The sequence below is a fragment of the Topomyia yanbarensis genome, chromosome 1 (genome assembly GCF_030247195.1).
Source record: "Topomyia yanbarensis strain Yona2022 chromosome 1, ASM3024719v1, whole genome shotgun sequence".
NCBI lineage: Eukaryota > Metazoa > Arthropoda > Insecta > Diptera > Culicidae > Topomyia > Topomyia yanbarensis.
In genome coordinates, this window is record NC_080670.1 from 2,515,454 (window position 1) to 2,540,661 (window position 25,208).

Sequence of the window (25,208 nt, forward strand, 5' to 3'; positions counted from 1 at the left end):
TCTCGCTGCCTACTTTGATGATTCTCACTGTTCCTAACAGTAACTATTTCTGTTCTGAGTAGTTTAATGTAAACAAAAAAAAACTTCCGGATAGATTACAAAAAAGGTTATATATTTTTATTATGAACCATTAGAGTGGGATTAAACCATGTAACACTAGGGAAGAGATGTGCTGTTATCGTTCATGACAGGGTATACTGGTGATCTTTTCAAAATATACAATCATGCTCCTTGATTAGCGAGCGACAAATTTGAGTTTGAAGTCTGGTGTTGAGCGTATAACACCGGTTAGTCGAGCATCCAAGTCCGGGATGGATCGACCGTTCGGTAGCTGGAAGGTAAAATTTTGCACCAGCGCTGTTATCGCCAGGAAGAGAGCATTTCGAGCGAATTGATCACCAGCGCAGACACGTTTTCCAGCTCCAAACGGAAGCGATTTGTCCTGATCGATGGCCAGCTTTCCATCCGAGTTAAGAAATCGTTCTGGGGTAAAACTGTGAGGATTTTTGAATATTTCCTCCTGGTGGTGGATGAAGTCAAGTGAATTGATAATGATGGTTCCCTTTGGAATTTGATAACCATTGAGTTCGGTATCTTTGGTTGCCGCGTGAGGAATTCCCGAGGGAACGAGGGTATCGATGCGAAGACCTTCTCGAATAACGGCTTCACAGTACGGTAAATTGGTTCTGTCATCCAGTGTGGGTAGACGGCTGGTTCCGACGATTCCACTTAACTCATTGTACATCTTTTTCTGCACATCTGGATATTCAATCAAGCGTTCCAGAATCAGACAGATGTTAACCGGGATCGCTGATAGCGGTGGCACCATAAAATCTGCACAACCAATCACCAGTTGATCGTCTAGAACAAGTTGGTACGGTTACTAAAAGTACTCGTCTTATAACAAACAGTAAACTTACATTGGAAGCCGAATTCGTCCTTTCCCGTAGATGCACCCCCTTTAGTACTCCTTATCTCCTTGATGTACGCATCTATGAAACAACGAATATCGTTTTCATCGTAGCTCTTTTCGCATTTTTCCGCCAAACTTAGAATCACTCCATTCGCTTTCTGATTTACTTCTCGCAGAAGATCGTACTTGGTTGCTTTCGGAAAGAGATGTCTTATCCAGGGAATATAGCTGAGTAACATTCCGTAGTCATCGCCGTTGCGATGGAATCCTATAGCATTTTTACCGACCCTGCAAAACAAATTCCGCTATAGTTTATTTCATTCATAAAAAAACTAATCATTTATCTCAAATCTCACTCAAACAAAACACCTTGATCCTCACGTTCCAACCGACCTCCGATGAGCATCTTCAGCACCACATTGGAAAAAAGTGCAAAAAACACCGTTGGACAAAGGACAAACCCAGTCGCATCCACCAGGGCCTTCTCGTGATCGTACTTTGGTCCATCGCGCAGCAGACTGACCAGTTCCTCCAGGCCAGCATTTATGTCGGCTTCCACCTCTGGGTTGCGCCGACCGAATCCGAACTGGTGTAATGTTTTCAGAAAGAACTTGCGCTGCTCTCTCCAGCTATCCCCGTCCGTGAAGAAGATTCCTGTCGAAGAGAGAAAAATTATAATTGGTTAGCGCAACCAGTCGAGGAGCTGTTGATTGTAGATTGATGATGATCAGTTTTATACAATTGGGTGACCATCGACAACGAAGCTGGTAGTGAAACTCGGGAAATCGTGCTTTAGACTGTGAAAAAAATACCATGCTAATAGAGTGATGTACAAAGAATCATCTAGTGTGGAATCGGAACCTGAAGAATTAAAATTTAATCAAGATTCTACATGCTAAATAGACTCAGTGTATAGTACAAGTACAAATCTAGTGAAGCCATCCTACTGATAATGCGAAACCCTTCGGTAGCGGCTTGAACATTCGGTGACTTGATGGCCTGTATCACCTGACCAGAGCGAGTCTGAGGGAGACTCCGCAAAAGCGGGTCGGAAAACAATAATTGAATGCGAAGACTAAGATTACGTGTTGTAAGTGGTCCTTGAAATGGAGTCGTTAAGGTGAAGAAGAATAGTGCCACAGGCAAAATCACGCGTTAAACGGGATCTGGTAAGTCTGGACACACCTTCTACCTATATCAAATCAACTTGTATGTTGCTAATCTCATGGGACCGAGTAAAATGGCATCTTTAAAATTTAATTGCCAAACTGGTATAATTACGATTCTGCTCGAGTGACTTTATATCAAAAAAAAAAATCAACGTGTGTAGCAAGTGTTGAAACATATATAATCAAATCCAATCCCAATCTATAGTAGCGTGACGATCATCACTGACATAGTGTAAGGAGCCCATTTCCACCTTGTTTTTTTTAGCACACTACCCATTTGAAGCCGTTGGTTAGAGCAGCCAAAATACTAGAATTTTTGTTATTTTGTTGGTTAAGAACAAAGTACAGATGTTGATATCAATTTAAACGCATTCAATCAAATGTAGGCCGAGTAATTGAAGAGATAGCATGGCCCTCTCCCTAATTGGGCCAAAGCAGCTACTTTAACCTATCTACAAATTAGCTGTACGGAAATCGTAGTTTCATGTTTCCCACTCACAGAAACCGCGAACACAGATTACTCGTCGCGTGAATTAACGAACTGATGTGTTCTCAATTATCATAATGAGGTAATTAATGCCTCTGTTTTTTTATTCCAAATCGCAATTCATTCTGTAATACTAATATATATAACGTATATTAGCGTTACGTTCCGCTAAACATTGAGCAAGATGACTTTTGGCAGTATTCTTTGTTCTCAAAAGGGCATTTGAAGTGTCGCATAGCATAGAGTATTCGTTGTGATCTTAATGGGATGCCTTAACAATTATATCTCCATCTTCCGGTGTGCCCGTTTTTGGCGTTCCTCGAACAGACATGATTTTCGCCGACAAAAAAGACGCTGTAAGGCTAATTTAACAGAAAGATGCGTCATTTAAATAAAATGTTTTGGCGATACAGAATGAGTTAGTTATTCTTTGAATTTCCATAAGAAAATTCAATATTTGATCAAATAGTTTTTTTTTATTTCCGTAGCAAAATATTGAAAATTAATCGAGTAACAATAAATTTCCGGAGATGCTTTGAAAAAAGTTGTGTTTAGCATAACTTAAAATTTATTGGACCAGTCGTTTTAAAACTTTGCACAGAACTTCTTCACATAATAATTAAAAAGAAGAGGCAAAGGGCGAGTCGATAGTTATTGCGACACTTTCCAATTTGCGTATCTTTTTTCATACTGGGCTAAAATCAACCAAATTTCGTCCAAATTCTAGAGGATATTGTTTACATTCCTTTCGCTGTGCAGTTATCAGTGAAACTTTCAAAGCCCTTCACCAGATGTCATTGACTGACAGGGGGTGGCGGTAGGCGAAGGAATGAGTGGGGTGGCTATCAATCTGTTTGTGTAGCTTGCATCTAGTTATATACCGCAGACTGGGGCAATGGACTTGGCTGAAGGGAAATGACCGAATTCGACCATGCCAACTTATCACGGAAAAGGTCGATCACTTACCCGGAAAGCGTCGAGTTAAGTTAAGTTGGTTAAAAGAGCAGCTATAGTAGCTAAAATCTAGAAAAATGATGTTTAAATCGAAGTTTAAACCCCATAAAAGCCCATCAGGTCACATGATTCGTGTTCTGTTACCCACAGGACCTCGTAGTTTTGTTTTAAAATCAATAGTTTGATGTTGTGAGAGACGCGCAGTCCGTTGGCAGTACGCCTTAAGCTCACGCCATTGTTCCGGGTATTCCGGATGTCCTGCAGCGGTTAACCGCAACCATCCTTGGTGGAACTCAACGAAACCAGAGATCGCCATCCCTTCATCGGTTCCAGTCCAGCGGTAAATACGGTTGAAAGGAGAAAGGAAGTTCGACAGTAGGGGGAGGACCAGGAGGTGGTAGAGCAGCGGAAGGGGACCCGAAGAAAAAGTCCGATAGATATAAGAAGTGGAATAAGCAGAATAAAAGTAGAGTTTGCATCGGCCAATCCCTGCTAGCCGCGAAACTGCACTGGGAATAGCCAACACTTACAACCGACTTATTTCAAGTGGAATCTGATTATTTCGAAGCGGGACTTTGCCAAAAAAATATGTTTCGCAAAGTTTCGTCCAGAGGGCCAAGAAATGATCCGGATTGAAAACGTACAAGGTGCAGAACTTCCCGAATCGGGACGAACACCAGCTGGGTGTGGCCAAAACGCACACCCGAAAAAAAAATTCACTACGCTGCTAACGAAATACCGGGACCTTAGAGTGGTTGTTATTTTTGCGATGTTGGAATTGCAGCTATCGCCTGTTAAAAGTGAATCAAGGTGTCAAAAAACAATAACTTAGGCATAATTTCAGCGAAATCGGACCATATTAACACGTGCCCCAAAGCGATTGATGTTTTATATGGGAATTGCTTGTATGTTTCTTTCGTTTTAAAATTCGTAACCTTTTCTTCAAAAAGTAATCGAAAAATTTTGAAACTTAGTAGAGTTTAAGTACACTATGAAAGGAATAAAAAAATTATATGAATAAAATCAACTAAAAAACATCAACAAAACCCGAAATCTGAGCATTTTTATAAAATAAGATATTTAAAAAAAAATTTAAGGATCCTTAAACTATTCGTTTAAAACATTGCATCATCTGCTCGAGCTCTACCAAGTTTCAAAATTTTTCGATCACTTTTCGAAGAAAGCTTTGAATGTAAACGTATGAAAAAATAAATGTTATTGCTATATAAAACATCAATAGCTTTGAGGCACGGGTTAATATGGTCCAATTTCGCTCAAATTTTGCCCGCATTTTTTTAATACCTTGGATCATTCTTTGACCGACGATGGAATAAATTCCAACATCGCAAAAATATCTGCCACCCTATGCGTCATTGATGATGCGACCATTAATATTTCGCGGATAAGGACAGATTTCCTGTGAATTTAGCTGAATTGATCCCGTTTCATACGGAAGAAGCTATCGAAATTCGCTTCGATGTACCTGATTTGACCCTAGTAAACATCGTATGATTTAAGAGCCTAACGACATGTTCAGGGTCATCATCCAAACGATATGAGCTTCGGAAGACCGAGGAAATGGCGAAGGACGAAATAGAATGGATGAGAAATTTTTAAAATTCAGAAAAACTCACCGGTAACGACAGCACAGCGTCACTCACAAATACCGAGCGTTTTACTCAAACTCATTCTAAAGCTTAACCGACGTATGTACGTTGATATAAATACATATACGGTATGTAAAATAATTGAGGGAACCCCTACTGTTTTTCTTTTTTAACTTATTATAAACTTTTGTATTATATAAAATGAAATGAGAAGACCCTGCCCTTTTGCTCAGTAAGGGGAATGGGCGCGTTGTGTCAGGTTGGTCGAGTCGAGGCACAATTCGATTGTTAGTCAGTGAATGCATGACGCACAAAAGAGCCTGAGCCGATTGCAATTACTGTCAGGGATCAATCGAAGACTTAGAAATGGAAACATGTACGTCATTAAAATCGGTTCAGTTTACATAGTTACAATTCGCCAACAATTTGGGTCACTAAACTATATTTTTACCATTTTTTTAACCATTTTTGTTAACGACCTATTGAGTCAATTTGTCAACAGTTTTTACGGCATTTAATTAGCAAGGGAAGTATATTTTTCAATATTCAGAGCCATAGTACTCAAGGGAGAGCAAGGTGTTGAAGGGAGAAAGTTTAGAAAAGCGTGGAAGGATCATATATGCAAGCTTAGAGCTCACCGGCGACTTAACTTTTTGTCTGCTACCGTAGGAGTCAGGGTCTTTTGTCATTAGAAATGCGAATCACCTGAGTCTACGGCATGTCCGGACAAGCGTAAAGTAACTTGTTACTTCATGCTGTCGGAACCGACGGTAAGCTTGCATGTATGATCCTTCCACGCTTTTCTAAACTTTCTCCCTTCAACACCTTGCTTTCCCTTGAGTACTATGGCTCTAAATATTGAAAAATATACTTCACCTTCCATTCCCTTGCTAATTAAATGCCGTAAAAACTGTTCACTAAACTATAATATAATATATTTAAACGCAGTGTATTTATCACAAAATATGACTAACCATGTTCCTGTTTCATGTCCGTTGAACCATTCTGAGTGGCCAACATAAATTTATTTATTCGTAACACTCACCTTTTTCCTTTCTGTATCGTTTTAGTTATTTTTTTTCTTCTCTGGAGAAGCGGACAAGATTTACTAAAGCTTAATGATGTGCAAAAACTCATGCATAGGACTATCAAGAGTGAACAAAAAGATGATAGCTCTCAGTATATCGCTGATCGAGAATCTACAACCATATGTACACATAATACTGGCACCTCAAGCAACATTCGATTCCTCGATTCCACAATGCTGAGAAATAAGCTCTAAAAATATCTAATATTTACTGCTTGTTAATGTCGCACAATTCAACGCACCCACCGGAAGGCTAAGTAAGAAAGATCTGCTGATATCTCTTATCCTGGGAGATTCGGAAACATTTAATGCACACATGAATATAAGCAAAAACAAAGGAAAAGAGAGAGACTCCTGAATGCACTGAAACAAACAAAAAAAAGGGTAGAGTACAAAGGATAAGAAAAAATAACCCATGAAATCGTGGACACAATGAGCTTACTAACAAAAAAAGGACTAAGAAAGAAGAAAGAAAGAAGGGAAAGTACCAACTGACCCATGACAGGCAGAGAACGCCGACATAACCGGGGATTAAGGTAATATCAAATATGCTAATCCATTCGTAGCTTACAAAGAAAGAAGGTGAAATCTAAAATAGCATCCATACTCTCAAAAGAACAAGGAATGATGATAAAAAATGGGCGGTAAATATTAGCGTAAAGGTAAATTAAGGAAACGGAAAGGTAAGAATGCGCTCAAAACTTTCGACAGTGCATAGCTCTCGTCGAAGCCGAACGCCGCGGCTAAACATCGAGCGGCTACAAGATCTCAGAGTGGCTCAAGAATACGCGCAGCAGTTGGAAGTGACACTACCAACGGAAGAGCAGCTAGGCGTTGCCCTTGAAGATGGCTGGAGAGATATCCGATCCGCCATAGGTAGCACCGCAGCCACTGCACTAGGTACGGTGGGCCCGGACCGAAGAAGCGACTGGTACGACGGCGAATGCGAGCAGTTAGTCGAAGAGAAGAATGCAGCACGGGCGAGAAAGCTGCAACACCACACGAGGGCGAACGAGGCGCGATATAAACAGGCACGGAACAGGCAGAACTCGGTTTTCCGGACCAAAAAGCGCCAGCAGGAAGACCGAGATCGCGAAGCGATGGAGCAGCTGTACCGCGCTAAAGACACACGGAAATTCTACGAGAAGTTGAACCGCTCGCGCAGGGGCCACGTACCACAGGCCGACATGTGCAGAGATACAAACGGGAATCTTCTCACGGACCAGTGTGAGGTGATCCAGAGGTGGCGGCAGCACTACGAAGAACACCTGAACGGCGATGCAGCAGACGACGAGGATGGCACGGTAACGCACCTGGTAGCACGCGCGGAAGACATTACCCTACCGGCCCCGGATCTCCAAGAAATCCAGAAGGAGATTAGCCGGCTCAAAAATAATAAAGCCGCTGGGGTTGACCAAATACCAAGCGAGCTACTAAAACACGGTGGCGAGTCACTGGCTAAAGCGCTGCACTGGGTGATTACCAAGATTTGGGAGGAGGAGATTTTACCGGAGGAGTGGATGGAAGGTGTCGTGTGTCCTATCTACAAAAAGGGCGACAAGCTGGATTGCTGTAATTACCGAGCAATCACCCTGCTGAACGCCGCCTACAAGGTACTCTCCCAAATACTATGCCGTCGACTATCACCAATTGCAAGAGAGTTCGTGGGGCAGTACCAGGCGGGTTTCATGAGCGAACGATCTACCACGGACCAGGTGTTCGCTCTTCGTCAAGTACTGCAGAAATGCCGCGAGTACAATGTGCCCACACATCATTTGTTCATCGACTTCAAAGCCGCATACGACACTATCGATCGAGACCAGCTATGGCAGATTATGCACGAGTACGGATTCCCGGACAAACTGACGCGATTAGTGAAGGCGACTATGGATCGGGTGATGTGCGTAGTACGTGTCTCAGGGACGCTCTCGAGTCCCTTCGAATCACGCAGAGGGTTACGGCAAGGTGATGGTCTCTCGTGTCTGTTATTCAACATCGCGCTGGAAGGTGTAATAAGAAGAGCAGGGATCGACACGAGTGGTACGATTTTCACAAAGTCCGTTCAGCTGCTTGGCTTCGCCGATGACGTTGATATTATTGCACGAAACTTTGAGAAGATGGAGGAAGCCTACATCAGACTGAAAAGAGAAGCCAAGCGCGTCGGACTTGCCATCAACACGTCGAAGACAAAGTACATGATAGGAAGAGGTTCACGAGAAGAGAATGAGAACCGCCCGCTTCGAGTTTGCATCGGTGGCGACGAAATCGAGGTGGTTGAAGAGTTCGTGTACTTGGGCTCACTGGTGACCGCCGACAATGATACCAGCAGAGAGATTCGTAGACGCATCGTGGCAGGAAATCGTGCTTACTTTGGCCTCCGCAAGACACTTCGGTCGAACAGAGGTCGCCGTCGTACGAAGTTGACCATCTACAAGACGCTGATTAGACCGGTAGTTCTCTACGGGCACGAGACCTGCACCATGCTCGTGGAGGACCAACGCACACTTGGTGTCTTCGAACGGAAAGTGCTGCGTACCATCTACGGTCGAGTGCAGATGGAAGACGGCACATGGAGACGGCGAATGAACCATGAGTTGCATCAGCTGTTGGGGGAGCCGCCCATCTGTCATACCGCGAAAATCGGACGACTACGGTGGGCCGAGCACGTAGCCAGAATGTCGGACAATAGCCCGGTGAAAACGGTTCTCGATTGCAATCCGACCGGTACAAGAAGACGTGGCGCGCAGCGAGCACGATGGATCGACCAGGTGGAAGACGATTTGCGGACCCTTCGCAGACTGCGTGGCTGGCGACGCGCGGCCATGGACCGAGTGGAATGGAGGAATCTTTTGTATACGGCACAGGCCACTTCGGCCTTAATCTGTTAATAAATAAATAAAAAGGTAAGAATGAAAGAACCAATGATAATAATAATGATACCAAATAATACCAAATGACATTCTTTATATTGAAAAAGGTGTTTAAATGGCGCCCATGCGCTAATTCGTCCTAGTTTAAAATTTGGGTTGAGGGGGGCACGCATTTTTGGCTTAGGGCAGAAATGCCGATCAGACCGGATCTACACCAAAAATGTACTATAAGGAAACTATATAAAATGAAATGAGAAGAGTATGTTGAGGAACAAATTATGGATCCTCTTGAAACTCAACTTTTGGATAATATGAAAATTATTCACTATTTTGATAAAACCAACAAAAACTTCATCAAAAGTACAAACTTTTAATTAGTTCACTACTAAAAGGTTACTTAAGTCCATTAACAGAAAGATATATTTAACTTTGTAATGAAGTTAAAAGATTTATAATACAAAGTACAGCTTCTTGAGATAGAGACATTTAAAGACAAACAGGTCGATTGCAGAAAGAATACAATAATTCAGTAACAGAAACGGCAGAAATTTAATGGTATTTGCAGAACATTTTTTCCCAAAATATAATTAATAATTATAAACCCCTTGAGAGATTCTTAACCATGAACCAAACACGCTGTATATCTATATATGTATGGATGCTTCGTAAAACTGTCATTATATAAACATCGGAAATAAATTTCAAACGTGAAAATCGGACTTTTCCAGCATTGCCGATGTCCTAGCGGAACACGAGCATTGCATACATACAAGACAATTTGTGTCACGGGAAAATTTAATACATTTAATACAAACATAAGGTTATAAGTAGGTGTTACTGCTTTAAGGATTTGTTGGAGAACAGTGGGAATATAGCAAGTAAAATTAGTTTTGGAAGCCGTAGTGGAGTGCACTGGTTTTGCACTTTCTAGCAGAAGTGTCAATGGAACATGCTCAGTTTTCTGCACTTCTGCTAGAAAGTGCAAAAATGGTGCAGTTCCAGTGCACTCCACTGCACCGGTGTCAATCAATTGAAAACCCTATTAGCAACAGGACTAAGCTAGCGCCGGATTGCACTAGCTCGAAAAAAACGAAACCAAAATTTTCAGTGTGTCGCAGTAACCGGCAATAAATTATCTAATCAAATCTTATTGAAAAACATTTAAAACCTATTTCATAACCGCGGACACTCCCTTGTGAGTTTCATCACTTATTTAATGGCACACGAAATCATTTAGAATGATGTGGCGTGCTGACCTTCGGTCAGTTTTTTTTCTGTTCATGCACGACAAACGGGTCCAGAACGGGAAGAATGCGTGCTTTACACTCAACGAAGAAATCAAACCCAAAAAAAAATGCTCGCAAATGCGGCGGTGTTCATCAAAACAAGTTTCAGAACTATAAAAAGTCACGTAGAACAAGATAACACACATGCGGCGGTATGTATTTAATGAAAAACAATACATATAAAAAATAGCGGCAGGTAGGTAAATAACAGTTTTTTTTTCTTCTTTTCGGCAAAACTTGTTTGCTGCTAGATCGTAGCCTGCCTTTTTGGAAATAAAATTTTGTCTCAAAACAGGTTGCTGTTGTTTTTGTTGGCTATAAAAAAACTTCAAGATCATTATCAAATGTTATTGGAATTAAAAATGTTTTTCAAATAATGCTAGGGCTCCCTGGTAGCCCAATCCACTTCACATTTTTGCCAAAATGAATTATTGTGGTTCTCTTGAACGTCGTCACTCATCCAACAGCGACGCCATCAACATCAGCCAAGATATCTAGCAAACTCTCGAAGACACTGAGATAATTAAGATTGATGTCTACTCATCATCATCAAGCGCTCGAGACACAATCTCCCTGACCCAATCCCATGTTGAACTAATATATGTATGTACTCTATCTATGCTTCTGTAGACAAACAACTGACACACAAACCTCTCCGCTGGAAGTGCGCATCCCGCAGTCTGGCCATAAACAAATCCGGGCGTCCATCGAAATCGGACCGGCTGAGTACTTCCCGGACAGTGTCGTAATCGTTCACAATAACGGCCGGGTGTGATCCTAGGTAAAGGCCAATCAGCTTACTGCCGTACAGATTGGACAGTTTGGCGGCAGCCTGGTGCAGATGCCGATAGTTCAGGGTCAACAGGAACGGATAACCACCTAGCAGGGGTAGCCTCGGTGGTCCCGGAGGGAAGTTTGCCGATGGTCGGTCGAACAGATACCGATAGGCCCGGTAAAGTAGTAACCCTATCAGCAGGGTGATAATCAGCTCGGTTATCAACACCATGGTGCCGATATGCGTTGCTGGGTGACGTTGTTTGTTCGTCCGAACACAGCAGGCAGGCTGACCGCTAATAATTTAAATTAGTTCAGTAATCGCGCGCTCTCGTTTTCTCTCTTACTCTGGGTCTACTCTACACACAGTGACAAAGTTCACACAAATTGAACGCGACTTCGGAACACTTTATTTCGCCTACTATACCGGATCACATCTGTTACCGCTGAACGCAAATAATCGACTGACCATGGGTGTGCTTCGCTCTTGCTCTACCAGCCATGTCTGTAACATTTCATTTTTGATGGTTTTGAGTTTCCAATCTTCCGTCGCTCCTGTATCCATGCACGCTCGGTGTTGCTTTAGAATACCTCTACGTGAGACCGACATCGTATGTCTACCTATATGTAGGTAATGTGCGGAGATGAGGCTGTATGGTGTACTTCGAAGATTATGCTCTCATACTCCCACCATGCGGGTGGGCGATTCTTTCGTTCCATCCAACTGTATAGATAATACCTACCGGCTTGGGCTTAGTCGGTACGAGACGACATTTCACTGCATATAGGGCGAGTGTCCCCGGTTGTGAAACTGGTTTTGTTTTTTGACTATAATTTTTTGATCGAATATAGGGTCATCGAAATATGTTATGAAAACTTTTACATACAAAATATAACTTTCAAATATCATTATCGATCAAGACACTTAACATTAAATACCGTTTCTTCCGTATGCAATATCATACTTTGTAGTCACCAAAAAAGGCAGTGCAATATTATTATATCTTGCAATATTTACTTAAAAATGGTCTATTTTTTGAGAAAAGTGTATATAACTTTTTAACGAAAAAAGCTAGAAGCGCGGTATATTGAGAAAATGTTCTACTTCAAAATATCAAAGTATTTCTAAAGCCATCCTATCAAAACATCAAACCTGAAATACATTATAAATAAAAGCATTCTTTGAGAAAAATATTTTCAATAAACAAAATATGATTTACTTCAATTTTCTGAAACACTACAAAACTCTGTCTTGAACTATTCAGAAGTAAATTTTCTGATTTGAAAATATTTCGAACCATATTGAATGAGTACAAGTATTGTAAAGTGCAAACTTTTATCGTGAGAACGAAACTATATCTTGTATATCGTTCACCGTGAAAGTGTCTCAACGGCATAAACAGAACTTCAGCTCGAACGGGAAATCACGTTTGATCAGTCGTTCGATTGAAACACATAGTGTGTTTTAGTTTTAACGGATTTGCGTCAAGCCGGCGCTAATCTATTCCAACAATAACTTAGTGTCGGTTTCTGATGAGGCGAAGCCAAAACGCAACATAGTATGATATTACTAAGGGATAATTAATGAAAAACCAAAATTTTAATGTAAATTGCAGTTTTTATTTTTTGCTAATTTTCAAAGTTTTTGAAGACGAATATTTTCTTCTAATATCCAAAACTCTAGCTTCTATTATTGAAAAGATATAAGTACTTATATATGTTGAAATTAGATTTTTTTAATGAATTATGTAAAATGTTAAAAAATATCGTCATTTTTTGCCCAATTATTTCTAGAGTCATGACGTTCCTTTCCCTTGGTTGATTTCGCGCACGCGTTCGACCTCAAAACTTCTTCGTCTCGATGTTCAGGTTCGCCTCGAATATCGAACTCAATCGAACGATGTACAAACTCTAGTTCAAACATTCGTGTATGTATACCGGGTGCGTACACGAGAACGATTCGCAAAAGGCAAAAGAGTTAACGCTAGCGATGATGAGAATGAGAAAGAGACAACAGGTGCCACGAATCTATGCGTACGCACATCGTGTACGTACATGGGGTTCGATTGTGCGGGCGACCATGTACACGTGTTTTGGTACAAAATAGCGTGTTCGAGTGCGTACACGAAATGTGGTTTTAATATGAGCACAGAACCAGAGCGAACATTGTGTACGACGTTCATTTGGGCAGACTGCTTTTAAAGAACCTATGACAGACAATTGCTTTAAGATGGTTATTGCATTATACCCCGATAGTGGTGCATCGAAGAGACCGAGAGAACTTATGGGCTTTTTTATGTTTTGAGCTTATGCACGCTGGCGTGTCCGACTGACGGGTCGGCGTGGAGGGTCATTGTGTGTCGATTTGTCGATCGACTTCGTCATCCTTCACAGGCTAATTAAGAAAAATGTAAAAGTAGAAGTCTAATAGTGGTTGTGTTGTAATAATTGTAGTGTTTAGTACCAGTGTACAATTGTTATGTTATATTGGTATGTTATCTGTGTTTGTGTTCTTCTGAGTACTTGAGACAGCTAGGTCAGGGAATGGATGCAGAACTGGCATTTGTTATAGAATAGTGCGTAATATTTCCTATATTGGTAACTTTTTACCGGTGTTCAATTTTTATTTTTTTTCTTTTTCGCCTGTTTTTTTTCCTTTTATTATTATATCCTTAATTAGATTCATAATAATACTCATTAACACAATAAATTGCATGTTCTCTCATATACACTCACAACCTCTCTCACTCCAAACGTACAGACGCTCGTAGCCTTCGCGATAACACAAACTCGGTCGCTCGATCATGATTCGATCACTTCCGGAAATATTTACCCTCGAACCTTGCAGCCCCGACTTGCCTTAAGTTAGACCAGTAAAAAATTTCGCTCATATTCACTAGACAACACGTTCCATGGCGCCATGACCGGGAACTGTAGTGAAATGGGGGAAACTTACTCTCTTCTATCATCTGAACCATACACTAAAAATTAAGTATCAGATTCACGGTCCACGCGCGATCATTAAAGAACTCGCAAATATGCGTATGGCCACACGGTTATCAAATCAAATTAATGCACACAAATTTATACAAACCTTATAACACTCCGGTGATAAGGTGATCGTCCCAGAACTTATAAATTTTCAAACGCGGACTCCCGCGCCTTCGCGATCATGAATCGGTCGTTTCTGGAAATCTCTATCCTCGGTACTAGCAGTCTTGGCCCACGCCTTCAATTGGAGAAATTAAAAGAAAAAATCAAATTTATACACGCGAGCGCCCGCGATAAACACGTTAACATACGACCGCTTAAGTCCTCTGCGATCATCCACGCACACATACGCCCGCGATGGCGGAAACTTGATCTCATCCGACTTATTACCGAATAAGGTGGACGTTTTTGTACTTACGAAACGCGAACCCACAAATGCTCGTGTTCGCGCGATCATGAATCGGTCACGTCCGGAAATCTTTACACTCCGTTTTACCAACTTGAGTCCATATATTCAGCTGGACCAATAAAAAAATAACACTCATATTCACTAGACAACACGTTCTATGGCGACAGGACCGGTAACTCTAGCGGCTTTCTTCTAACATCTGAGCCATACACCGAAAATTAAGCTTCAGTTCCACGGTCCGCGCGTCATCCTAGAACACACACGGTTATAAAATATTTATAAACGCGAAGTTACATACACGTTAGCACACGCAACATACAAACGCACACGCTATCGAATACGTTAACGTACAAACGCTCGAGTCCTTCGCGATGATACACGCGATCGCGAATTCCCTACGCCCACACATATCCGGACCGTACAATAAATATCACAGAATCACCGCCTGTTGCAATTGGCCTTAAGCAGTGTTTTAGCGGATGACATTTCCCGTCTCGTCTGCAATTGTAGTGAGTAATCCTGATGGGGGAGCCCTTTCCTTAATAATTTTGTCAGGGGGTGGGCGTAGCGTAGTTGGTATATTGATTGCCTTGTACGCAGCGCAGAGTCCCGACCCCGCACATAGGGTTGGAAATTTTTCATAAGAGATTTTTCTAAACCGAAGAGGCGAATTAACTTAAGGTTAAAACCTCTATAATCGAAAAAAAAAACAATTTTGTTTTATTGTACTTTATTGAATAACTTTTCATATGTTTCTGAAATTAAAAATTTCATTTCTGTAAAAAATTAATTTTGAAAGTAATTTTAAATCTATATACTAGGAATCATGAGCTAATTCGTGAAATTCATGAAAAATATTTTGGAACTATTTCACGAGCACGAATGAAGAATCGTGACTGATATACTAGGCATCATGAACCAATTGACGGGACATGAAAGTATGCACGAATATTATTCCGAGGATCGTACAATAGTTCACTATGAAACATCAAGCCTGTTTCGATTCTGTGATTTAATTCCCAACCAATAAAACTAGATCATGATTATGATGTAATAAATCATCTGAAATATACCAAAAACGAAAAAAAATAAAGTATCCACAAAATCGACACAGGCTTGATGTATCATCGTGAACTATTTTACGATCCTCAGGATATCATTCGTGCATACACGTGACGAATGAAAATTTTTAGTCACGTAAATAAAAAAAAATGAAACGAACGAAACGAAACGATTCGTGCATACATTCATGCCGCGTGAACTGGTTCATGATGCCTAGTATATTATTCACGATTCATCATTCGTGCTCGTGAAATGGTTCTAAAATGTTTTTCATGAATTGGCTCAAGTCACGTTGCAACACCGGTGCAATGCAATGTCAAAAACGAAAATATCACTAGCCGCAGTTCCCCTATAAGCTATCTGAACGTTGAAAAAATCTTTACCTAACACTTCTCATAGGAAGACGATATCGTCCATCAAGCAGCAATGTACTTGAGTTCGACTCAAGCCAAGATTTTAATTCCTCCTCCGGTTTGGTACGGCTCGTTTCGGTTCGGTACTTACCCCCTACACCGGTCGCGACGCTCAATTTATGGTCTGTGGACCGTGGCTAGGCGAAATTAGGAAACACACCTTACGGGGGACAATGATTGGGATTCTGGTCGAGTGAGAAATATGGTAATGCGTAGTTTCGTACGATTTTTTTTTGTCGCACCGAATCGATGCGTCACGTTCATTTGAGCAAGGTTGCTTGGATGTAAAATTTTAATTAGTTTCGAACAAAGTGATGTCGTATTTGTCGTTGTTTTAGCCGACTTCCGATGCTGCAAAACTCAATGATAATTTGTGATTTAAACGCGCTTCCGACACTATCATTAGCGAAGGAGTTTTGTTTACATGAGCAAGAGTTTCTTTTTTATATTTTCAACGACCATTTTGGTGTTGGTTTGTTGCTTAGGAACGATTTAAAGTCGTTGATACGAATTGATGCGTAATGCTTTGATTAGCAATAATTAGTTCACTTCGCCCGGGTCTATTCTCACCCACTTTTTATGGAAATTAGTCATAGATGTTATCTTTGACAATTAACCAACAAACGAATGCTATCCTATTTATTATTACCCTCGACGTTAGTCAAGCTGGCGTAATATCGGATGGAACAAACTTTGTTTTTCAAGCGATGATAGGACCTGAGTGCTGATCAATTAAGTATCGAATGTGCGACACAATACGTATTGTTGCGTCTGAGTGAGTCTGAGTTTTCGAATTCTACATGTGATTAGAAGTGACACCGAATAATTCTTGCATCTATTGATAATCTATGTAAAATTAATGGCTTCTAACTAAACTGAATGAATTTATAATCCATTTGAAGGTTGGAAATAGAATTTAATGTTTCGAGATGTTGGGAAACTTCAAAGTTACCGTTAACGTCCACGTGACGTATTATATATGGGTGCATCACCAACACAACATTTATTGGTTTAACACGTTCTACAAAATCTTGTTTTCTTTCGTAATACCGTTCTTCCGACGTGCAGTCAATCTGCTGATTGACGTCCGGGAAATAGTTTTCCGCTGCTTAACTATGGTTTGAAATGCGGAAAGACACATCGCTATCCGTCATCATTTTGAGGAAATTGTCACTTCATAAAATCAATCGCGTATCTCTTCTTGAAGCATCCATCCCGCGCACCGTTTCGTATTCTGTTTGTGGTGGAAGCTGGAATAGGGCATAAATCATACAGCATAGCACATATAGGAGTGCACAGTCGGAAAATGTGGCAGTATATCGGCATATCGATTCGCCGGAACAGAATATTGAAACGGAATGTTTATTCAGGTCAAATCATGGCAGTAGGATATTGAATCGAAACAAACACGCGTCCGGTTCTTCGCTCGGTTATCGGCGATAGGATGCCACCGCTGGCTACTGCATTGATGAGCAGAGAGATATAGCTGATATTTAACTTTTTAGGGGAGGACGGGGTAAGATTTTTCTAGTTAACGGTTAGATTGTTGTTGAATCTGAATACAAGTGAACGATATTTTGATCGTATAAGTTTTCTGAAATAAAACAATCGTTGCCTTGTTAATCGTGCCTTGTAAAATTGACAAATTTAATTATGATGGTTCCATCCTTTATCGATAAATCGCAGCATGCGTTGGCGTGCAGCTGGCGCGATGGTGAGTTAATTGACATTTCGCATTGTTGTGTACCCAGAAATGGGTATAATTTAGTACAACACGTAATTATACCCTAAATTAGGTTACGCTCTTTTGGCGTACCTATCTTTACAGAAAGGTAAATAAAAACAGCTGGACTTGAGAAGTCAGTACATATCTTATTACAGTGCACGATCAAACCAAATTAGAAGTGTTTATTTTAACTTAAGAAAAGAATTCCTTTTCTCGGTCATCCGCAAGTAATAGTGTTTAGGAAGTAGACGTTCCAGCTCTTTTACTAACTGAAGCTGCATCTCTTGGTCCACCTCCCGGTCAGACGGGAATATAACAATTATACGGATTCAACACGCATAAAGTTTCATTCCATTTTAGCGAAATGGAAAGAGAAAATCGAGATTAAAAAGATTGTTTTTGCGAGTTGGTTACAGTTTCAACAATGAGTGTTGAATATTGGTAAAAACAATACATTATTAATAGACGTTAATGTTGAAATTAATGGAGAGACTAGCTACCAAGCATTACTACATGCAGTAAAGCAGCATATTATTTGTGTTTTAGGTGCCTTTTGAACGCATAACTGGTGTTAATTAGCATATAAAAGCTATTTTAATTCTTGTCAGTGATCAGCATTTCGACTTTACAGTAGCTGCAAATAAGCATTGCCAATGCTTCAAACTTTTCTGATTGGCACATTCAAAATGCTCGGAAAGGGCTATTTTAATGGTAGAAGATTGATTTGATTAAAAAAAATCAAATTGACTCAATCTAAAGAAATGGGAAATATTGTTAAAAGCGGATCATATAACCATTTATCCAATGAAGAAATTGCATGTTAAAGTTTTGGAAACCTTCACGGTGTCTCTGGTAGAACAATATTTGGACAAAAAAATCAGTATCGCTGAAATATTCACTAATCGAATGCGTAGATACTCCTCTTTGTATTTAGATTCTTTGTTTCGTCGACTACTCAAATCAAAATACTTGAAAAAGTCTACTTTAAAATTTAAAATTTCTCATATTTGCTATAATAGAATTGCTACCTTGAACCAATAAATAATCCCTAAAAACCCCTGCTGCTTCCAAGCATTTTCTCGCCCCCTCCAAATGAGATAGTATGAAATGATTTTGCGAAACATATAATTTCTGCCAAAATGTGGACCACTGCTCCTATATGTTTTTGAAGAGAGAATCTGTCGATCGTAAAACATTAGTTACAAAGAAACCCCGAGCAAAAATATATTTCGACGAAAAATAAATTGAAGGAAACCATTTGTTTTGAGAATTTCAAGACCCCTTAATACAAACTCGAAGATGGCTAAATGGTGTCTTCGAAGCATTTCATTACCGTTACAAGTCCGGTCCTGACAGTGTGTGCTCATTGATTAAACCTCCTAAAAGGGAGATGTCTGTTTTGAGCTACTCATTGAAAAATTGCCTAAAAAATTTATCATCAAAATGTTGAAAAAAAATAAATGTTCTAGACCCCCCGATAGAACATTTCAAAGTTATCCTCAGATTAAAGAGGAGCATCTAAGCTTTCGATTAGTGAGCATTTTGGCGATACTGATTTTTTGTCTAAATATTTTCTACCAGAGACACCGTGCCTTATTTTGATATTCGCGAATTAAAAAACTATGCAATTAGCTGAATGTGCTCATCTTACCCCACCCTACCCTACGTATGCCCCTGGAGATAAATCGCATGGATCCGAAATTGTAAATTGAATTTTCGAATAAATTGGACTCGGTAGCCTGTCAATCAAAGGACCATATTTTTAGATATATCAGGATTGCAAACGTCTCATCACAGCTAGCTCTGATGGAGTTATAACAAAATTCACTTATTTTGGTCGAAATTGATTTCCAATGGAGTGTTAAGGCATGCGGTTATGTTCAGGGAGATACTAGGGTAACTGCTTCCTTGTCAATCCTCTTTAGTAAGGATGCCACACAAATTCATTAATTATGTGTTCTCCAATCAACGAATTGCGCTAACATTTCTATCGATATCTTTGCTTCGTATTCCAAAAAATTAAAACATTAAAAACTCGTGATTGTGCAAACCAGAAATTTGAATCTAACGAGCCTTTTTTCAATCTATCATTTGACCCAATGCGTTGAACTAAGATAGCTCTTCGAAAGTCTATCCATAGAAAAATCAACATGACAAAATTCCTACTGTTTGAAATGGTGTACTTCTAATGTTTCAATGTTGGGGTCCCGTTTCAAAATTTTAGCATAAAACTTTCGTTGTAACGACCGAAATTACGTAATTTTCCACTACATGGTCCGACGAATGTTCATCATTCCTTTTCGTATTAGAACTCCAGGCGGTCACCTAAATGTAAATAAAGGCGCGACTGTCAGAGGGTTAGGTAGAACTGGCGAAATAGGTTAAACCCACGTGTGGAGTAAAAGAATGGGGTGAGGTTCGAAGAGAAATGTAAAATTGGAAAAAGCACCCAAAAACCCAAGAAATTACTTTACATTACTCATGCGTCCCAGCGAAATATGAGCATTGCGTATATTTTGTGAAAAAAAGAAATATCAAGGATATTTGAATTTTCATGTTGTAATATTAACCGATTTTCCATTTTGTGGGTGTTATAATTTTAACGAAGAACTACGTTTTTGGTGCCAAATCGTGTAGGCGGATTTCCGTCATATCATTGTCTATATGCATTGGATCTTGGTGTCGACGTCTTCGTATTCGACGCCGTGTTAATATGTGCTACGAAGCTTTCTGCCTCAGTTAAATAATTGATAATTATGAGTACTACGTTCCTTGTATGATGTAGTTGTAACTGAGACATTTTTGTAAACACAAGCTCTAATTTTACCTTTATCAACTGTTCCACCTCCTTTCACTTGTTTGCCCTTCCTAAGAATAATATTTGTATATTTTCAGACGCTTTTACGGCATTCGTCGTTATATTCCTAATACGCATCGTTAGGCACTGAATGAGTCTCCGATTTCCAGCAGAATTTTAATCGAATACCTATCCCTACTCTCTTCTGTTTGTACGTTGGAGCTTTACGGAAAATATCACTAGCGTGTTTACCTGTTGAGATCCTGTGCAATGAGTGCCAGCTTTGCCCAGTTGTATATTTGCTCTATCTTCATACGTTACTCATGCGTTACGTACTCCCATGACCCTCGTGAAGTGAGTTCACCGTAAATAGTACAAGTATCTTGGATTTTAGCAGCTCCCCGGAATTCGCAACAATGATGTCGAGCTTGAGATAAGTTCTTGAGTCGACAGAACTGTGCCTTGAAGTCTTTCTTGAACGCGGGGAGTAAGGTCTGAGCAATCAAAAAGTTTGCTGTTTCCGTGTTGGCCAACAGTTTCGGCGTCATCAAATGGACTCGAACTGATCTGGAGCAGGTGCGACGACTGTGAGAATGCTTTGTAGAAAGTGTCAATCGACATGGAGTACATCAAGTAGTTACATCAATGCACTGCAGTTCACCTAGCGTAAGCGAACTACAACTTCTCCTGGATTCGGCAGAAACTCAGAATGAGAATTTTTTGTGCAAAAATGAAAAAACATGCGAACTTCTGCTTTTGATCTTTTCTTCGTTATTTATCGATAGTTAGAAAATTATTTTTTTTTTAAATTCAAAATGGATGTTTTTTCTGCTAACGTTAAGAATATGTATTATTCTATTGATCTGATTTTCTTTATTCAAAAAATGTTTGGAAGTATACACTTTTTTGTCTGACTTATACCTAACATTGGCGTAATTTTTTTATTTATTATTTTTACGAGAATACAGTAAAAAAGAGACATTTAACTTTTTTCTTTAATGTCTATAAAATTAGTTTTTTTTTCATAAAAATTTATAGAAATTAGGTATAATTCATAGAAAATTTTATCTATTTTAATGAATTATATTCATTTCTCATTTCAGTTAACTAAGAGAGGCCCTGCACTTGACAAAGTAAGACAATGTTTCACGCGCAGATGAGATCCACCATTTTGAATCTAAAAAAATCATTTTCTTATCATCGATAAATAACGAATCAAAGATCAAAAGCAGAAGTTTGTACGTCTTGTCATTTTTCCACGAAAAATAATCAAATATTGCTTTGATTTTCCGTCGAATCCAGGAGAAGATCTCCTTAACTGCAATATGCAGATTATAGACGAGAAAACTGCGGAATGGAAGTTGAAAGCTGTCGAACCTGTACCTGTAGTGATTCTTCACCGATCGTGGCTGATATTGTATCCCGGACAGAATAATGCAACCAAACAATTACTGAATGGTATGTTGCCGTGTACTTGCTACTGCAGCCTACACCGAGCGTTACAATAACAAGATATTGCACCAACTTTACTGTATCGATTTTGTTGGCTATTTTTGGCATATTTAAGAGTAAGAGAAACGAAAGCAATGAAATTGAAAGACGGATGGGTATTCTAGGGCGGATCAGTTATAAACTTAGAGCGGAAAACTAGGACTAGGCAGGCTCCATATGGACATGATCAAAAGGAAATATGAAGAGTCCTTTGCCTTTTGCTAAGTAGGAATAGGGTGTTGTACCCAAGTCTACCGTCTTTGATAGAGCATAACTCATCATCATGTTTTACCGCCGACGCCCACAAAAGAAACTTCACAAATTCTCGCCTAGAACACATTTTCTTTCGATCATGTCCATATGAGCCTGCCTAGTCCAAGTTTACCGCTCTAAGTTTATAATTGATTCGCTCTAGAATACCTATCCTTCTTTCAATTTCATTGCGTTCGTTTCTCTTAGTCTCAAATTTGCCGAAAATAGCCAACAAAATCGATGCAGTAGAGCCTTGCAGCAATTGAAACATAGTAACATATCAACGTGGTCACCATAGTAGGCGTCGCCGTTTAGCTGGAACAGAATTTGGTAGACACTCATGGCGGCAAACATTGTACTGTTTCTCGGAGTCGAAACAAAGACATTAAAATTCAGCTTCCAGCGTAATTCTAAAGATCAAAAAAGTTCAAGAATTCACGCTCTTATCGCCGGATGCCATAGCCACCAAAAATGAGTCTTTAAGTAATATATGATAAATTATGCCTAACGTCCATTATGTCTCAGCACATGCGTGATCGTCCAACAGTTTTGGGGAAAGGATGATATGCCGGTTCCAGAAGAGCAGCTTCGAATTTGTAGAATTTCACTCACGAAAATTTTTCAAGTGTCGAGTTTGCTATACTCCCAAGAACGTAAAAACTAATTTTCATAAAAATTTTAGGAAGGAAAATAAGAGCTTCCAAACTTGCTATGCCCCTTAAATATCCAATCCTACTTTTCATTACCAACCATCGCTCATTTATCAACAATTTCTCATTACAGACCACCATGGACCAGGAAGGCATCGTGATCGAGAGTGCCACCAGTCTAATCAAATGCTGCAAGCTTCCTCGATTAACCCGTAGCATCGATGAGACTCAACTCCATGAGGCTTCGTTTCGAGAATTTCTGATAGTCTTAGACGATACCCTGCCAAAAGTGTTTGATCTGATGTCGCAGTACGAAAACCAACTACTGGCACACGATCAGTTCAACCAGGATAACTTGGAGTTTCGATTGACGCTAGTTCTGGTAATCGCAGAACAACACTGCGAAGTCGGTGAATCGTACGAGTTTCAAACGCAAAACCGGCTCTATCGCGAACGGTTGAATCAAATATACGAAGGTCAGCTGGAGCAGCTACTCACTGGAAACGGAGGTACCCGGTTACAGATTCGATTATGGGAACACTACGAGCGGGTTCTGCGAGGGAAAGAATGGATGTTTTATCCGGGAGATGTAATCAGTTTCATCAGAGTTTGTGAGTTCTTGCATGGATGGAGGCTGGAAAAGGTTCCTGAATTGACACAATCAGTAGCTTCGTTCATGCTGTCGGTTGGGATTTCTCTGGTCGAGTACCATGATCCGGAATATCAACTATTTGGGTTGAGGTTGTTCAATGTACTGCTCAACGATCAGCATAGAACGATGCTGAAAGAAACCAACATTCATCAAGTGGTGTTTCAGAATGCGTTTCGACTTAACGCAAAGGCGAAGACTGAACGTTTCCTGGCGGAGCTCTGGCGGTGCCATTTCCAATACGTTGAAATTGCAGAATCGGAACGAAAAAGTTTTTGTGAGGTACGTTTACTATTCTCTTTTTGCACAAATCGTTTAAATTTAAAAAAATTCATTTCCAGTGGTCTAAATTCGACGACATCGTGGAAGCTCTGCTGGACGCGTTGGCCTTTGAAGGAAATCTCGATCTATCATCCGTGCTACTTCTTAACCTGCTGAAACTGTTGGCACTGGATCTACCCAATTTCCGAATCGATGATTTGGATGATGTCCAAGCTGTGGACAGTCGAAGTCACCTGTACGAACCGGTGCTGGAACAGTTGAGGAAGTACTGTGCGTTGGAATTTTACAATCGGCGGTTCTACCGCTGGCATAAACGACTTATTTCAATGCTACCCTACGAGTTAGAAAAGTCTTGCGGTAGTAGCCGGGCACATGGAAAGTACATGCATGTGTGTTGCTTTTTTTTATTTCTATCAGTTTGCGTTAGTAGAGATGTGATAATTTTGATGCATTTCTTCTAGGGCGTCAACTTACTGTTTGTACTGGTCGCATTCCCAATCGAGCCAAAAGCGGTTAGTTTATTGTCGGAAGTGCAAACAGCGCTTCTTGATTTTATCATCGCTTTTAAACGGCATATGCGTGATCAGTACGCCAGAATTCAAGCCTCGACAGGAAAATGCGATTTCCTTCATTCTTTAAAGGTTACACGTCTATAAAATCCTTAATACTCAATTTATCTATGACATGTTTTGTATGTATGTTTTGTTTTAGGCCTCGGTTTCGTGTGACAAATCGATTGCAGTTTTCGCTAAGAATGTTGCCAGTAAATACTTTGAGGAGAATTCAGGTTTCTGGAGTGCGATCGGTTTTAGCGAAAAGGATGAGGCCTACCAGGAGGACAGAATATTTTACGAATGCTTGAAGGAGTTACAAAGCAGAACGTAAAAGTATAGAAGGCATTACAAATAAACAAATATAAGGTTGATTTTTGTGTTTCGAATTCATCTCGTCAGTAACTAGCACCAACTGGGCGTCTAGTTAGACGATGTATCTAAACTAATACCCAAATTAGCACTAGTTAGACGCAAAAAATCCAAACAGTTCTCACGACCCATGTGAACGCCTAAAGCAACTGGCTTGTCTCGAGTGATGTCTCGGGAAGCAAATCAGAAGCTCTGGTTTGCTGACGAGAAAGCGAAAACGAACTCTTGTTTTTAGCTAATAAACCAAACGTCTGGCATTATGCAATATTAAATTCCCAAAAGGACAGATTGGATTAAACCATTTTTCGCATTAAGGGCACAAAACCTAAGTTTGAATTTTGTGTTTCGATTTCATCTCGTCAGTAACTAGCACCAACTGGGTGTCTAGTTAAACGATGTATCTAAACTAATACCCA

General features: G+C 40.1%; 2 protein-coding genes across 3 annotated transcripts in view; one reads left to right on the plus strand and one right to left on the minus strand.

The window, feature by feature from the left end:
- The window catches only part of LOC131676597 (uncharacterized), a 36,675-nt gene extending 11,881 nt beyond the window's left edge, over positions 1–24,794 (plus strand). Inside the window, exons 1-5 of one of the 2 annotated variants that reach the window (XM_058955743.1) lie at positions 1,566–2,082; positions 23,072–23,869; positions 23,929–24,258; positions 24,331–24,510; positions 24,581–24,794. In XM_058955743.1, the coding sequence (XP_058811726.1) occupies positions 23,078–23,869; positions 23,929–24,258; positions 24,331–24,510; positions 24,581–24,754 (1,476 nt within the window). In that variant the 5' untranslated portion in view covers positions 1,566–2,082; positions 23,072–23,077 and the 3' untranslated portion in view covers positions 24,755–24,794. Of the gene's footprint in view, positions 1–1,565; positions 2,083–23,071; positions 23,870–23,928; positions 24,259–24,330; positions 24,511–24,580 lie in introns of those variants that run through there. The other variant, XM_058955742.1, reaches the window with a different exon arrangement.
- Positions 92–11,628, minus strand: LOC131676594 (probable cytochrome P450 304a1). Its single transcript, XM_058955738.1, has 4 exons — positions 11,025–11,628; positions 1,270–1,567; positions 921–1,201; positions 92–861 (listed from the first exon to the last, which is right to left on the minus strand). The coding sequence occupies exons 1-4, from the start codon at positions 11,377–11,379 to the stop codon at positions 236–238; spliced, it is 1,560 nt and encodes a 519-aa protein (XP_058811721.1). The 5' UTR covers positions 11,380–11,628; the 3' UTR covers positions 92–235.
- Positions 24,795–25,208: the final 414 nt, after the last annotated feature.

Coding starts and splice junctions, on each gene's coding strand:
- LOC131676594 (XM_058955738.1), bottom strand. CDS start 11,379: ATGGTGTTGATAACCGAGCTGATTATCACCCTGCTGATAGGGTTACTA. Junction 1,568..11,024: donor TGCGCACTTCCAGCGGAGAG/GTTTGTGTGTCA, acceptor TCTCTTCGACAG/GAATCTTCTTCACGGACGGG. Junction 862..920: donor GGACGAATTCGGCTTCCAAT/GTAAGTTTACTG, acceptor AACTTGTTCTAG/ACGATCAACTGGTGATTGGT.